The sequence below is a fragment of the Mastomys coucha genome, unplaced genomic scaffold (assembly GCF_008632895.1).
Source record: "Mastomys coucha isolate ucsf_1 unplaced genomic scaffold, UCSF_Mcou_1 pScaffold21, whole genome shotgun sequence".
Taxonomy (NCBI): domain Eukaryota; kingdom Metazoa; phylum Chordata; class Mammalia; order Rodentia; family Muridae; genus Mastomys; species Mastomys coucha.
Window position 1 is genome coordinate 100434726 of NW_022196904.1, and position 17678 is coordinate 100452403.

Below are 17678 nucleotides of genomic sequence, written 5' to 3' on the forward strand. Positions count from 1 at the left end.
TAGCAGCGAGACACTAGAGAGAGCTAAAACGGCAAAGCTGGCAGAGTGGCCAGCCCTGTGCTTTCCCATCATGGTGAGCCGCCTTAACACAGTGACTGAATACCTGTCACCTCCATCAGTGGCATCATGGTTTTATTGCCTCTTTAACCTGTCCCTGAGTCCCCTTAGCACTTTGTCACTTACACAAAACCTTTGCTCTCTTTGCCCCTTGCTGCTTTCAGGGGTTTTGTCAGACAGACAGGGCAAGGAATGCCTGAAGGTCCCCACAGGATAACTAAGAAAACCAAAACTAAGAAGTGACCTTTCATTGCTTACTTTTATTTTAGATGTTCTAGTAAGAGATGATAGTGGAGTATTGAAATCACCTACTATTATTGTATCAGTACCAGATATGTGTATGTATACATATTTGTTATAACAAATCATAGTTATTACTGGAATAAGTTTATAATGAATACTTAAAGGCATAATGCTTTTGTATACTGTGTAAAGTGTACCTTTGTGTTATTCAAATGCTGATTTCTCTGCCCACGTATCTTGTTTCAATACAGACATGTCATTGTAATGCTTAGACCAAGAAAAAAAAAAAGAAGTGACCAAAGGGGGCTGGCTCTTTCCTCCGTGCATCATACTTGATGCAGGGGCTTGAACTGATAGCTCAGACTCCCGCAATGATGGTGGAGCTGAGCTGAGTCCACCTGATGAACTTGTGACACTCTCAGTGACATGATGCCTGACAGGAGCAGCTCCCCAGGCAGAGGCTGCTCAGGGTAGTGACACAGCCCCTGTGTCAGGCTGAGCCACTAGGAAGCACCAGACCAGGGGTGCACCCTTCCTTAGGGTGTCTCTTTTATCCCTTTCCCACCTTCAGCTGGCTAGACCATCTCTCTGCTAGTCACCTTCCTGTCCCATTCTACACAGGGGAACTCTAGTCTTGGACTTCTGCTGGCCACAGGGTGCTTAGGAATGAGCCTAAGGCTGCGATGTCCTCCACTGCCTTTGCTGCCTCTATTCATCCTCTGTATTTGGACTGGGGACTAGATGAGCACTTTGTTCTCTTGGGTGTCTGCACCCCAGATCCATCTTTTCCTGCTTCTATGGAGCCTCTGTTCAGTGCCTCTGACTCCAGGGTCTCGGGTGCCCCCTCTTCTGACCCATTTAATCACTAAAGAAATGGTTTGGACTCCCCAGCTCAAGTTCACCAAAGTGTTTTTGATATGCATGCAGGATCTTGAGAGCAGCCTACCTCTGATGGAGAAAGAATAGAAAAAAGTACAATAAAATTGAATACCATAGTGCAGAATACAATGGGAAATAGCATAAAGCTTTGTGCCCTGTAAGAGTAGGTATTGTTTCTTAGAAGTTCAGGAAAGGTGGGTACAGGGGCATGAATGAGTAGGTGTGTTATCTTGGGTCAGATGGAAGCTTACTTCTTGCTGTTACTGCTGCAAATGCTTACTTTTGAGAAACACTGTTCGGGCTCCTTGCCTTAGTTGGTGACCCTCCCTTGGAGTCAAATCCCTCATAGAGGATCCCCTCCTCCCAGCTTCCCCCTTCGTACCTGGCTTTTCATCCACAGCTCCACCCTTGGATGATCACTGCTATTTACCAAAGCTTCCAGAACCCAGATCTTCCAGACTCTGGAGCAGCTTCTCTGACTCTTTTTTCATTCACCTGCCTGCGGGTTTGGGCAACCTGTAGCTTTTTCTTTCCAGAAATCCTCACTTTCTGGGGAGACCACTGGCTTCTGATCACCCCTGTGGTTCCTATGCTGACACACCTGTCACTGCTCTGCTTCTCCTTCCAGATCCTGACTAGCTCCCCTTCAACACCCTTCTAAGTCTCTGGGCTCTTACTTTCTGCTCAACATTTGAGGCTCTGACCATGTCTCCGAGTGTCTGATGGGGTCACTGTGTGCTAGTCTCTTGGGAAGGGAGCAGGGCTGGGCAGGGACCACAGTGACGGGTTCAGGTCACAGTTATAAGGTTGTTTTAAGTGCATGGGGCGAATGCCCCCTCTGCTTCACAGAGGAAATTGCTGATATTGAGCCGAGAGGGATTTTCTCCAGTCTCTCCTCCACTGCAGAGGGAATCCTAGAACCCACAACTTCTCAGTTCAGCCTGAGAATCCACCCCTTCACATTGCACAGTGACCTTCCTGGGTAAAGAGTGGAGGCACCTCTAGTCCATTCATCCAGGCTGTCAGATAGAGCCCTGGTTTGTTAAGGGTACCTTAAAATAGCAATTTTCAGTCCTTGCTGCTTCAAATTTAATGAAGTAGAATCTCTTAGGAGAGCTTTTGGGTTGTTTTAAAAATAATTATTATTTTTATTATTAATAATTTATTATTATTATTATTATTATTATTATTATTACTATTATTATTTTGAGACGGGGTATCATTATACAGTCCTGACTGGCATGGAACTTGCTATGTAGATTAGGCTAGCCTTGAACTCCCAAAGACCCACCTGTCTCTGGAGAACTGGGATTACAGGTTTGTAATACCACATCTGGCTTGGCATCATCTTTCTGAAGTAATTAAAATCACAGAGTGTAGAAGAGGTTCTCAAGCACCCTCATCTCAGCTTCTCTAGTGCTAATATCTTTTTAAAATTTTTATCTGTAGGACTTCAGATGAAGCCTGGAGCCTGGTGCATGCTAAGCAAGGTGCTAGTAGTAAGCTACATCCCACAGTCCATTGATAACTCTGTACATACTGTAGACAATGCCTCCGTCAGGATATAGGATGCTGCTCCAGTCCACAAAGTAGGTGCGGGTGCTCACTTGGGTATGAGCAAGGAGTGATATGTGCTTTCCTCACCTGTGCATCTAAGTGTAGCCACCCCTGCAGCTGAGTTACTTCACTGTATCGGACTCCCTAGGGGGTTGAAAGCTCCCAAGTATGTTTGAATGACATACATGGAAAGTATGTCATTCATGGCTAAGTTCTGCACCAGCACACTGCTCTGTCACCTCCATGTTTGAGGACAATGTTCACCATCCCTTATGTCACTTTAGTTTGAAACTTCAAGTCATCAGTGTCCTGCTCTCATTTGACTAATCTGTCCATGGCAGGCCCCACAATTCTTCCTCTCAGGCTAACGTTTTGTTCTCAGTCTTGGTCTTGGACTTCTGGTCTGCTCTTCCTGAAGCCTCCTTACCCATGTCCCTGCATCCAGAGGCCCCTTCCTTACCTAGGATCACAAAGCACAGACAAGCCTCTCCTTTGCTCAACCCTCAACCCCTCACTCCGCTCACCAAGGCTATGTGATGGTCACCATCATTGACAGAATGAGGTCTACATGCTAAAAGCTCACATATGAAATCCTCCACATCTGACATTTTCTGTGCCTAAATTTCACAGAAAACCAGTGCAGCATCTCTATGGTTTCCCCACAGACTAAAATCAAGTGGAATTTCTTCCTTTAGGCTATGATAAATGTATCAGAGTGTGGTTTGGGAGAGTCTTTTATTTGGAAATACCCTCACCTCTGGGAGAGAGGTTCTGGTACCCTTCACCTCCTCATGTGATATGAGAGGTGGCACAGGGCTCTCTGGAGAGTCCTTTCATTGAATCTTCAATGAGGTGAAGGTAGGTGCCAAAAGAGATGGGGGCTGGGCCTTTCCTACCTCCCTCATGTCCACCTCCTTCAGAAGACACTGCCAACTTTCTCACATTGTTGATGCCTCCTTCCTTTGTGCCCAGGGGGCAACGAAGCAAGTAAATCATGAGTGTTCCCTTGGGAAAGCTCCTGAATCCCCTCACAGCTCTGTTCCTGTGGTTCTTAACTCACGACAAGAAAATGAGAAGTGAAATTCGCTTATTGAGATGAAAGCCACTTCAATTATCTGATATGTTTCAGCATTAATTGATAACAAATCAAAAATTGCCCACCTCATTACAGCAACTTATTCATTGGGAATTTCCCTACTCGAGAAGGCTTGAAAGACAATGCAAGGACTTGTGATCTACTCACACTATGGTTGACTATTTTTAAGGTCATACATTATCATAAGCACATGCACTTATGAGAGTGGAAATCAAAGGATGTGAAGCATGTACCAATGGATAGAGGTAGCTGGTGGTGGCTGGAGAAAGAGGCACATGGGAGAGTTCAATAAGATGCTGGCAGGCAAGCTTGAGCCTTTCAGGGGACAGAGAATGGACATCAGAGGGGAACCAGTAATTCACACAGATTTCCAATAACTCCATTGCTTTCATTTGGTTCACATCTGTTAACAACCTTACCAATCAGCACCATCCTCACTCTTGATGGTAAAAAAACTATAAACCATCATCCAAGTGGAGGTGAGGACCACCATCAATGGAATCATGCTACATAAGAAACAGTCATTGTGTGTGAGGTGGGGTAGATTCAAGACATCTCATCTCCTCATATTGTATTGGAATGCTAGGAGAAGCAATGGTCAGCCACTGAAGACATGGCCCCTCTGGGGTGCACATGGTCTTTCCAAGCAGTGACCATCATGAAACTGTCTCTGAGGTAATACCTCCTAGATGGAAGAGCCATTGAAAACCTTGAGAAATGAAAACCCAAGGCTGGTTCTTATCAGCCCTCACGGGACCAGATGCTTGGCCCCAGGGAGGCGGACACTCACCATTGCTGCTGTTGTCGTCCACCAGGATGATCTCCTTCAGCAGATGTGATGGCGTGCGTTCCATGGCCGAGTGGATGGAACGCAGCAGCACTGAGAGTGCCTCATTGACGAAGATGAACACGATGCTCACCTCTGGGAGGCTGTCAGGGAACGAGAGGTTGCGGCACCTGGAAAGAAGAATGGGCTGAGCTTTCGGACATGCTGGGGACATCACTGGGGTCACACCAGGTCTGGGCCTACCCCCAAACTTCCTTCAGCTTTTCTGTGGGCTCAGGAGCCCCAGTGCTCCCCAAAGCCTCGTCTCTGGTATGCCAAAGATGGGCCCTACCTGAGCAGCAGAAGGCTACAGTAATCAAAAGCTCGTCCATAAGAGCACGAAAATGGGTTGGTGGCCATGCCAGCTGTGGAGCAGGACCTGAGGACCCGGCACAGGGCTTCTTAAGACTTCTTATAACCATAGCCCCTTCTTACCTGGGAAATCATAAGTGACACTGAGTCTATAGGTACCTAAAATCAATATTTAAATCAAACTTTAATGATAAATCATAAAAATTATCTTAAAACAATTCTTTGGTATGCATAAAATTTACCATTTATTAAAAATAAATGGAGAAGTGATATGTGAGTAATCTCCATATGTTTGTCTTTTCAAAACAGCACAATCCAAAGGCTCACTAAGCATATGTGTGTGAGCCATGGTGGTCAGGACACGGGTAGTTCTGCTGTCTGTCATTAAACTCGTATTTCTATGGGAACTGCAAACTTTGAGTGGAGAGTAGAACACTGCAACTTATATCACATAGCAATCTTGAAGCTGAGCCTCTGTTTCAGGGAGCACCCATTGCTCTCATGTGGCCTTGGTATATAGGCTGCCAAGTGCCTGTGTTCAGAACCAAGGCTGCAGAGAAGTTATGTGACATACATAGGTCAGCGCTGGCAGAAACTTCCCCCACTCGTCATGAGTTTGGCTTTTGAACTAAGCTCTGGTCTCTGCACTCAGAACTCTTTGGCTCTTTCAGATCTTTCACAGCCCCCACGATTTATTACGGGTTAATGAGCCAGAGGGTAAGAAGCTTTGACCTCGTATAGCACACAGCCAAAGGAGGCTTCTCTCAGAACATTTGCTGGAAGGATGGCTCAGCATTTCCAAACCAAAGGATGAAAAATGCAGCTGAGGGGAAGTCTTAGTGTCTCTAAAGGCAGGGAGGTCAGACCTCAGGTGACTGACTTTAGGCGGGAGCTGTGACTCCACCCAGAGGCGTCTCTGTTAACCCCACTCTTCCTCACCCTGGGAAGTGTTCTCCACATCCCATCCATCCAGCGATCCAAAGGGAAGTTAAAGTCAGAATCCCTACACTGATGAGATAGAAGGAGCAAGCCTAATGTCGCTCACAGCTACTAATGGCTACAGCAGAAGTCATCTGCCATTTAGTGGTTACACACACACACACACACACACACACAGGTGGGTGGCATAAAATTCTAACTCTGGTCTTCTCATAGCTATACCAAGGAAGAAATAGCCACAAAAGGAGCTGTCCCAGACTGTCCATTTCCCCAGCTTCCTAAAGCCATTGAGGAGACCCTGACTTGACTTGAAGCACACTCAGAGAAGCTAGATGTCTTTCTGCAAGGGAAGAGAAGCAAAGAGCCATAAAAATCAGAGCCCCCCAAGAGGCCAGGCAACAAGAAGAACATACATCCCAGGGGTAATTCTTGCTATGAAAAGCATAGCTTTCATGGGCAGGAATCCCTGCTGGTGGCTTGCCCTGACTTAAATGAAAAGCTGTTCCAGAAGGTCCCGAGCCTCACTTTCAAGACTGCTGAATGAAAGGAAAGAGCCCCAGGCTTGGGGAGGAAGCTGCCTGCCTACACCTGCCACCTGGCACCGAAGGCTCCAGGGATTTAGGGCTTGTGGCCTTGTTACATTGTTCCAAAAGAGGTGCTGCAGCCAAGTTAGAACACGAGGTAATTAGCGTAAGAGCCGTGGTTCTTCTGCTCTCAGTAATTAAAGTGCTGCAGGATAGGAATGGGCCTGCTCTTCTTAATGAGGAAGGCTGCAGGATAACCAGACTGAGCAATTTGGAGAAATCACCATGGGGCCCCAGCCTGCTTAAGAGCAGGAGATTAATAAACTAAAATCACTGTCTCTATGGTTACCAGAAATTTACAGAAACTTCTCCCATTCTATTTCCAGCTCTCCTTCCCTTTCACCAAAGCAAGGTGGAGGAGGGAAAGGAGTTGAGCCTTTTCCCAAATCTACTTCACACTTACAATTTTAATACAACCATCAAGTTAACAAACTGCCGTAGCACACTTTCATTCTTGTTCATAATGGGATAACTATGTACTGTATCAAGTTTTGTATACCTGGTAGGGATGATGATAAGTACCGGGACACAATGGGACACAGACAATTTCTTGTCCTCACAGGACTTATATTTTGACAAGGGAAATAGGTGCAATAGAAAGCAAGTTGCTGCATGTGTTCAGGTTAAAGGAGCCCAGGCACATGGACATCACAATGTCTGGATAGCTGTTCCAGGGAGTGATCAAGAAGTCCTCCACAAAGAAGGAGATTTGACTAGACTCTAAAATATTGTGTATCATGCCAAGGTCTCACAGGGCCCAGGGGACAGTGCTGTGGCTAGAAAGAAGATAAGCAGCCTGCCTAATCAATGAGAAGGGAGGAAATTCTTCAACTCACCAGACCCTTTTCAAAGGTACTTTCCTGTTTTCTCTACTGTGAATGTAATTTCAGTAACAACATTGAGAAGGTTTGTGGAAGAGAGCCAAGGGGTTGTGTTGGCTAGAACTTATTTATGGTGGGCAACTGAGACCAGGCAGCTGGGCCTTCCCTGGGGAGGGAAACAGGAGAAGACTAGCATATGCATTGTTTGCTAAGTTCATGTTAAAAGTAGTGTCACACAGGCCTGGAAATATGGCTCAGCAGTTTGCTGCACTTCAGAAGGACCTGAGTTTGAATCTCAGAATCTAAGTCAGGCAGGATCCACATCATCTTCTGGCTTCTTCAGGTACTCGAATAGATGCAGCACACGTGAACACACACACACACACACACACACACACACACACACACAGTGAGAGAGAGAGGGAGACAGAGACACTGAGAGAGAGAGAGAGAGAGAGGGAGAGGGAGAGGGACAGGAACAAAGTTTAAACAAAAGTAATGCCATACACAGTCATACACACATTTTTTTTTTTTAATCTTTTCAAGTACAGTGTTCAGCTCCCAGTGGGGTCATTGTATGGTTCAAGTTCACCGTCCTCCCTGGTAAATGAGGCTGTGGCCCTAGACCCCTGTACCCACTTGTTGTTTTTCAGAGACAGAGCTAATCGCCTTCCCCCGTCTCTTTTCTTATTTCTGAACATGGCTACTTAGATTCCTCCTTTTAAGAAGACTCACTTAAATTTCCCCCTGTGACAGCCATGGAGGCCTCTGGTGGTCACCCTCCAACCATAATCAAAACATTGTGGTTCTTTTACAACTAAACCCCATTGATCACCATTTTCCTAAGAAAGACCTTCAAACCCAAGGTTTTTCTAGGGAAACTCCTGTACATAACAGAACCCTTGGTCATATCGTGCCATACCCACGCTTATTTATAATCTCCCCCCAATGCCAATGAACATCACTCCATGAAAGCAAGAACTGTTTGCCACCCTGCCATCTTCAACAAGGACCTGGCACATAGTTGGTGGTTAGTGTTTTGGGCATCAAGTAGAGCACATAGGCGTGTTTACCTTATCTGCACACCATGGATCTCTCGAATGCCAGGCCCTCCCTCCACCGGCAGACTCTTGTTTACCTGTGTTTCCTTTCCCTGCATTTATGCCACAGTTCCTCATTGCCTCCATGAAGTTGTTCTATCAAATGTCCTAATCTCTTTGAAACCTTCCTTTCCCTTTTTACTGGGAACCTGATCAAGTGTGTCTCTCACAACCCATGGTACCTTCTCCCTCTCCACTTCAGGCTTTCCACAGCTATGTGAAGCACCACCAGGTAAGGAAGGTGGTCATTCCTAGAACACAGGGATGGAGGCACCTGGGCATGCTAAGCAGCTTAGCCTACCATATTGCATGATCTTTGACAAGCCACCTCTCTCTCTCTCTCTCTCTCTCTCTCTCTCTCTCTCTCTCTCATCTTCACCATAAGAAGACATGATCAACTCAGAAGTCTTTTGCTGAGCAAACTTGAGGCTCTTTCCTCATGCATACAGTGACACTTGACTGAAGAGATGATCTGCACACTCTGGCTCCCTCCCAAGCAGTGCCTTGTCACCACCAAACATTCCGAGGACATCCCTCGCCACTATAGCAAGTAGGTCAGGTGATTTGCCTGGAATTTTCTCAACTTTAAAACAATGACTGCTTCACACAGGGTAAAATGTCTGGCCACCCTGTCCCTGAACCATGAGCTTCCTGATGGCTGAGAATGGCCTCACTCACAGCCTCATACCACTGCCCAGCACAGTGCCTGGCAATGAATATACATTCTGCCGATTTGTTGATAAAGCTTCCTTTCCAATTGTCCCCAACCCCACTCCCCACCTCACATACACATAGTCATGGTTCCAATCTCTCTGCTCAATACCCAAGGAGAGCTTGCATTGCTAAGGGAAGGAAACAAAAAAAGACAAGAAAGAAAGAATGCATCAGTCAAAATATGTAGTCCTATCTGCTGGTCACAGCTTTCATTGGCATTTCAGGTTGCCAGACTAGATGGCTGCTGCCAGGGCCCTGTAGTAGAAGTACACTTCTAAGAACTTTCACAGAGGAAGATGATGCAAGATGAGGGGGTGAGATGACCTGATTGCCCTTCCACTGGCCCAGTCTCTCAGTACCAGCTAATTTGTACAGTTTGGATCATTCTGTACTCTAACTGGACTGACTTATTAAGTCCCTCCATGATGCAAGTCCTTATGTAGGATCCACACTGTTCCCTGACTGTGGAAAAAGTGGATGTAAGTTCTAGGTGTATGTACTAGACTCCAGCTGATTTCTCTTGTGAGCCCAGCAGTCACCCTGTAGACATTGATCTCACATGCACACCGCTGAGATGATCCAGTCTTATGATTTGACTGAAATGCGCCCCACCCCCATCCCATACACAAGTTCATCTGTTGAATGATTGGTCCCTGGTTGGCAGAGCACTGACTTTTAAGGTTATACTAAATCCTCAATGCCTTCCTCATGCTCTGCTTCCTGTCTATCATAAGATGAATATGTCTTCCTCCCCATACTCCAGTTGTCATGACTATGGACTGAACTCTCTGAAATAAGAAGTCAAAACAAATCCCCTATTCTCCTGGGTAATTTTTGTTAGGTAGTTTGGTAACAGGTATGTAAAAGTAATAAGTACATCTAGCACCTGGGTCCACATCTTCCCAGGTAAGATGTTTCCAGAGAGGGTTAGTCAGCTTGCCACTGCTGTTCCTAACACCTGAGGAAAGTCAAGATGAAGGGAAGAAAGATATATTTTGCTTTATGGTTCCCAAGAGTTCAGCCTTTAGTCATTTAGCCCATTACTTCACAGCAGTGTACATAGAGGAGACCAGTAGAGGAAAGCATTTCATCTCATGGCAGACAGGAAGTGTAATTTGAATATGCTTGGCCCATGGGAAGTGGCACTATTAGGAGGTGTGACATTATTGGAGGATGTATGGCCTTGTTAGAGGAAGTGTGTCGCTGTGGGGATGGACTTTGAGGTCCCTGCTCAGACTCCCCCCAGTGTGGAAGAGAGGCTGGCTACTCCTGGCTGCCTGTAGAGCAAGATATAGGAAAAACTCTTGGCTCCTCCAACACTATGTCTGCGTGAATGCTGCCATGTTTCGTGCCATAATGATAATGGACTGATCCTCTGAAACTGTAAGCCAGACCCAATTAAATGCTGTCTTTTTATAAGAGCCGCCTTGGTAACCGTGTCTCTTCATAGCAATAAAACCCTAAGACAGGAGTCAGTGCCAATAACCTACCTTCCTTCTGCTAGGCTTTACCCTGAGGGCTTTATTACTTTCTAATAGCACCATGAGCTGGTCATCCAACCTTCAACACATGGGCCTTTGAGAGCATGCTATACACAAACTGTAGCTCAGAGCCACCCTGATAGGTGCTCTCTGTTCCCCCATCCCATTCACTTCTGTGGTGAAGGGCATGAGGATTGTAATGCGAAGACACCACGGGAATGTCCCTAACTTGTTCTTTTAAAAGGACACTTAACTGTGTAACACCCAGCCCTGACTTGTCTTTGGAAGAGGCACTTTCCCCTGTAAAATTAAGCCATAAAAGTTACCTTTTGATTTTCACTCTTGCTCAATGTCAAGCTGTTCCCCACTAGAGATAAAAACAAGGTGTAGTGGAGGGGGAGTGTTGGGACTGTCTAATAAGCTGAATTGATGGTCCCGATAAACTCCACTCTATTGATCTCTCCACACAAAAAGATATGCAGGGACAAGAGACAAGACAGCTTAGGGAGCTTCTCTACAGATTTGTATCCAGATTGTTTTGAGTCATCCGAAGACAAATTTCTACTAAGAATTTGGGTGTCATTACCTATGAGAGGAATTGAAGCAGTAGACTCCTGTATGAGACCATATTCAGCTCTTGGGCATCAAATGAGGGAATCAGTTCTTGTGCCCCATGTCGGGTTGGCAGCCTCTGCCCTTTCTTTGATCTCAGCAAATGGACAAGATCATTGTCCATAAGATGATTCACGGGGCAGTTTGACCTGCCAGGAAGGAGGATGGAGCACACCATTTCTAGAATGAGATCAAGGGAGACTGCCAGTGAACTTTAGGGACAGGGCTTCTGTGCCAGAGTTCTGGGAGATGACACTCTGGAGTAACCACTCCTGGGGTGGTTGTCCTGGCCACACTTCCCAAACTTCTCCAGAGACACTCCCCTCTGAGCTATAATCAGAATATGGTGTTAAGGTGAGTTGTTAGCCACCTGAAGCTTAAACCCAGGATGATCTCATACCCTTCAAGACACCTATTGGCTCTCCATGGCTACTGTTGGTCCTAGAGGGTACTGGTATCCTTACACCAGCCACTAATCTCCATGTACCCACATAGCAATGCACGGTGTTTCTGTGACCTCACTTTGGCATACTTATAGATTCCAGGATTTCCACATTATATCTCATGTGTGTTGGCTCCCAGGAGATTGGGCTCACAGAGACCCAAGAATGAGGTAATGTGAGGATTCTCACTAACACAAGAAAAGTCAAGACTGTCCTTCTCTCTGGCTGGCTTATACATCGATACAACCTTCAGAGCTTGGGGATCCTTACACCTTTCACCACTTCTCCTCAGACTCTACAGAGAATCCCTGGAAGTATCAGCATTAATGGACATTTCACCATGCCATAAGGCATGCTTTTATTCTTTTCTACCATTTTATCACCCCTAACAACTATCAGTACCAGTCAGCGTCTTTATCCCCAATGCAGATGAAGGAAATGCAGTTGAGGTGGGAAGTTATCCTCCAGGGTTTGATTAAGCCTAGGCTCCTCTGCCTGCTAACACCTGCCCCACAACGGATGCCCGCCTTCCTTCCTATGCCACTAGAAGTGTGTCCAGGGAGACAGTGGTATTGTGTTACTGGTATCATGAAAGCCTGCTGGGAGGTCTTGCTCCTAAGCTGTCAATTCCGCATAAGAACTAGAGAGGGGCTGTTATGTGTGGCTGGAAGGTGTGGGACAGTGTGTTAAAGCTTTCAGGGCATGGAAGCTTGAGATTATCTCCCAGGTACATTACTGCCTTTGAGATAAGCAGTTCCAGGGACATCTGTATACAGGTTACGGTGTCTTCTGCCCTCCTTTCTACATTATCATTTGGTCTATAACTGAGGTGGGGAGGGCAGTGGCTGATTCCTAAGCCTCACATAGGCCTAATTTTAACCTGTAAGTCAGTCTTGCCAGGGCCTAGTTTATGACTTTTCCCGGAAGAATGTAAACAACATAGGGTTCCAATAACAGATGGTGGAAACAATTCTGTTCCAGTCTATCTTGGTGAAGCAGAGAATTTACTGGGGCTACTTGCATGAGTGTGGGGACTCAAAAGCAGCTGAGTGACCAAAAGACCTGCATGGGTGAAGACAACTTTCAGGCAGCATTACAATGAAAGTCCCTCCCTGCCAACTGTCCACTGCTCATCTGACCGTGGGGAGGAGCCTTGTAACTCTTGCAGCTTTCTAAGCTTCCTGGGTCTCTGGTGAGTTGGGAGAGCTTCTCCCCTCCATCCAAAAGGGAAGGTTTCAATTTGGAAGAAATGTTAATAACTATACAATGGGAATGCCTAGTCAGATTTGGTGATTTTGAAGGACCAGGGAGCCTATTATGGGCTTTCATGTGGGAACTTTGAATGTGAATACTCTACGGGAGCAGCAACAGAAGTCCAGGGCAGGATGCAGAACATTGACAGTGAGCAACTGCTGACGTGGAGATGAATCACTGGGAAAGATGTAGCAGAAATGGAACAAAGAGGGTGCATCCTGGAGCTATCCAGGGTGTCCCCACCTCCACAGCCTTTTGTTGGCTTCTGAACATAAATGCATGTGTCTTCACCACTTGCAAAGAAACCACCCCCATACCCTCCCACAGAAAGGCTCACTCCATTTCCTGATTGAAATCATTGCAGTCCCACGATGCCCTAGGTTTTGTTTTCATTTGTTGTTGTTTGCTTGCTTGCTTTCATGCCGCTGTGTGCTACTGCAATGTATATCTCTATGTAACTGTGACACATTCTGATGTAAACTACACAAAGTCAGGACTTAACTGCACATTGGGAATTCACAGCACCTGGCTCAATGTGCAGCAGGGCAATTCTCAGAAAGCACAGTGCCTGGAGACAGACTCCTGAAGGAAAATTCAAATTCATGAGCAGGAGAGCCTATCTGGCCATGAGCTTGGTATGGTGGGAACTCCATCAAGACAGGACAAGTGTGGAGTCAGCTTGTATGCAAGCTGCTTGTATCCTTCCTGCTCAACAGCAACAAAATCCCATCATGCAACAAGAGGATGATGGAGCCAGGGTCAGGTACTTAGCATAGACAGGGTTTCAGAGACTGGTCCAGATGTGGACAAGACAATGGCAACTGAAATTTTGGACTTTCATCCTTCTGTACAATGAGAGGAATGGTACAGGACTGCTCTAGAAACAGAATGTAGCCTAGGCACTACTATGGAGTGAACTGCTGAGCACACATGATCATCAACACTCAGCTTCTCCCAGAGGCAGAAGTGTAATGAACATCCTTTCTGGTGATCTTATCATTGTAGACAAAGGATCTGCCAGGCTGAAAAGGGGAGATAAACAAGAGAGTCATCACTTACAGTGTAAACAATACCAAGGAAGCAGGAAGCTCGATTGTTCCCCAAATATCTGAGCAATCTGGAGAATATGGGGCCTGGAGAATATGAGTCTTAAATGTACAGTTGCTCAGACATCAAAAGTCAGCAGGCTCTAGTGGAAAAGTTACATTAAGTGGCCCTGATTGGTAGGTTTTTGGGTGGGCAGGCCAAACCTGTGACAACTAAGGCTGAGGAATGCAAGGCAGAGCAGAAATGTCAGGGCAGGGAAAGTGGGAACTCTAGATCTGTTGGAGGTAGGGAATGAGGGTTCTCTAACTCTAGCTGGGTAAGGCAAAGTAGTCGCCTCATTCTGCTACGGGCAGGAGAATGGATGTCCTCTAGATCTGCTGGGGCAGGGCAAGGTGGGTCCTCTGCATCTTCAGGGAGATTGAAAAGGTGTCGCGATAGCTCAGCGGGTAAGAGCACTGACTGCTCTTCCGAAGGTCCTGAGTTCGATCCCAGCAACCACATGGTGGCTCACAACCACCTGTAATGAGATCTGACGCTCTCTTCTGGTGCGTCTGAAGACAGCTACAGTATATTACGCCAGAGCGAGCAGGGCAAGGAGAGATCCTGAGTTCAATTCCCAGCAGCCACATGATGGCTCATGGCCATCTGTACAGCTACAGTGTTCTCATACACATTAGATAAATAAATAAATAAATAAATAAATAAATAAATAAAATAAATCTTAAAAAAAAGAAAAGGTGTCACATAGATTTATTTGCTGGAGCAGAAGGGGTACCACTTGATCTGTGGGAAAAGGAAGATGCCTGGATCTACAAAGGAAGGCAAGGTCCCTAGATATGTCGGGAAAGGCCAGTTGCTAAGGACAATAAGACCTCTTTACCTCCCAGCCAAGTCCAGCTTGGGCTCACTCAACCTTTGATCTTCTGGTCTTGGGGTGTGGAAGAGGTCTTTCCTAGGGGCTGCAATGTGATGTTTTCCAGAGTGCCTATCCAGACCTGCTCTCATCTGCTGCCAGAACATTGCTTCACCACATGTCCCTCTGTCCACATGGTCCTCCAGGTGGCCAAGTGAAGACCATCCTGTTTCATCTCTGCCTCTCCCTATAAGTCAACTCAGAAACCACGAACCCAGACAACAAGAGCAACTGCAAGCCTGGAAGTGTGCTCCAGACCCCAGACACATTTCAGTCTTTGTCTTGAGCTCTCTAGTGAGCAGATTTCTACCTGTAAACAGAAACAGAGAGGCTACTGGAACTTACTGGAGTTCAACTCCACTTTTAGCCAAGAGACCTGGCTTTGTAGTCCAAAGAAGCAAGTCAAGTCTAACTACTAATCTATAACCTATACAGAAACATTAGCTGTCACTCCCAGGGTGGCCCCTATGTTCCTTACAATCCATTTCTGCAGATAAGGTCTAAGAGCAAAGGAGAACAACATTGTCCCCTCCCTATTATACCTCTTAGCTCCTTGTTACATATTAGCTTGAGATTACTGCTTCTTCAAGATCAAACAATCACACTCTTGGCCCACAGTGAGCTTAACATTAAGAAGAGACATAAATATGTTCCCAGAGTGCTTCAGTTAGAGAGCCATCTTTCCAACCGTATTTGTTCTATGAGCATTTCCAACATGGGCAGCACAATTCTTACAGAGTCTTTATTTCATCTCTTGTCCTGTGTTTGTTTCTGGCTGCACCTGTATTTCTCCAAAGCCAAGGTCAGACAAGCTCCCCTGGGTAGGGTAGGAGTAGGGGACAAGGTCATGTCCTGAAGTCCTTAGAACCTATAAAGATACTAGCTCTGCCACAGAGTACCTATAAGAACTTAAGCAGGTTCCTCGTGTATGTATGCATGTGCATGCATTTGGGCATGCGTGCAAATGTGTGTGTGCGTGTTTGCGTACAGATGCTCATGTGTACACATGCACATGGAGATCAGAGGTTATTGGGGTAGGGGAGAATTCAGTCCTTATCAACCTTGTTTTTGTGAGACAGGCTATCCTAATTGCATTTCTGTTGCTGTGACAAAGTACACTGATGATAAACAACCAAGGGGGAGGAAAAGGGTTTACTTAGCTTATGATTCCAAGTTACAGACCGTCATTTCAGGAAGGTCAAGGTAGAAATGCAAGTAGCTCATCACATCACATCCCCAGACAAGAGTGAATAGGGGATAATCACACACTTGTTTGTTTGCTTTCATCTTGCTTTCTCCTATCTCATACAGTTTAAGACTGTCTAAGGAATAGGGCTGCCCACAATGGACTTGCTACCTGGTATGTCTTCCTCCATCAATTAACAATCAAGACAAATTACCCATGGGCCAACTTACCCTACATAATTAATTCCTCAAGTGAAACTCTCTTCCCAGGTAATTCTAGATTAGGTCAAGTTGCCTATTAAAAATAGCACAGGAGCTCTCACTTCTTCTACATGGAATCCACCAAGTAGACTAGGGTGTCTGGCCAGCAAGCCTCAAGAATCCATCTGTTTCCACCTCCCCAGTGCTATGATTGCAAACACATATCAGCATAGCAGGCTTTTTGATGTGGTTACCGGGGAATAGAACTCAGGTTCTTGTGCTCTTCAGTAACTTAGTATTTCCCTAACCCAAACATATTTCTTAGCCTTGTAAGGCTTAGCATTCTCCCACATGAAATGGAGTGGTAACAACTGCTTGAAAGTGTCATGAGAATCAAGCTGTATAGAGAGCATATACATGGCCACAGCACATGGTGCAGGTGCTGTCTGCAGCCCATCAGCTCAAGGGCAGCAACACCAACAATACTGCCCAACTGTCCAGCTGTCATACCCGTTTCCCAAGTGTAGTCCCCTCCTCCCTTAGGACCATTACATGCTCCCCAGGGTCCTACTGCTTGACTCCTTCTCTGCTACCAACCCATTCCATCTCTACTCTTTCTTGCTCTGCACTTGGGCTCCTGAAGTTCAAATGTTAATGTTAATCCGTCTCAGTTGCTTTCATTAAGAGTTGTAGAAAATAGTCCCATCCTCTAAAGACCAACTTCTGATGCTCCAACCATAGTACCTAACACATCTGTCAACCCCAAAGCCAGTGTACCATAGTCCCCGGGAGGGAGGTACATAGACCTCAGAGGGCACTGGAGAGAAAGGACTCAGAGGAATTGGAAGATCTGCCAGCAAGAGGCAGGAAGTAGCACTGCCCAGGGCTTTGCCCTGAGCTACCTTGGGGGAAGCTTGGTTGCCTTGGCAACTGGTCAGTTTGTTGCTGGAAGCCTTTTACTCATATCCGCTTGGGGCAGGCACTTGCCTTTAGACTCCTCTATGGCCACTGTTTGGAAATAACAAACAATGGATGAGGAAAGAATGCAGAGAGTCTGTACCTGCCTCACAGGGGGAAAAGGGCAGGAATATGCCACCACCTGATCTGCTGTAACTGGGATCCTACTCCCTCACTGTCCTCAAGATGCCATTGCCTTAACTTTTCATGGTTCTCCTTCCTAACCACTGCCGTACCCATTTTTAGAGTAATCTTCCGCAACCTCATCTCCCTATCTTCTTCAATTCTCCGATCTCTTCTCAACTTCAGTTTTTGACATGTTGATATTTGACTCATGTTCAATCAAACACACAGACTTCCAATGTGTGGAGTGTTGACTTTTGATCCAATGTGTTCCTCTGCCTTTTTCTGGTTTTTGGCCCTGCTTATTTTGGCGTTCAGTGGTAAAAAAAAAAAA

General features: G+C 46.0%; 1 protein-coding gene across 2 annotated transcripts in view; it reads right to left on the minus strand.

Annotated features, from left to right (window-relative positions):
* The window catches only part of Galnt18 (polypeptide N-acetylgalactosaminyltransferase 18), a 305010-nt gene that overhangs the window by 123695 nt on the left and 163637 nt on the right, over positions 1 to 17678 (minus strand). For both annotated transcript variants that reach the window (XM_031387885.1, XM_031387886.1), the window contains exon 3: positions 4623 to 4789. In XM_031387885.1, coding sequence (XP_031243745.1) covers positions 4623 to 4789 — 167 coding nt within the window. The remainder of the gene's footprint in view (positions 1 to 4622; positions 4790 to 17678) is intronic.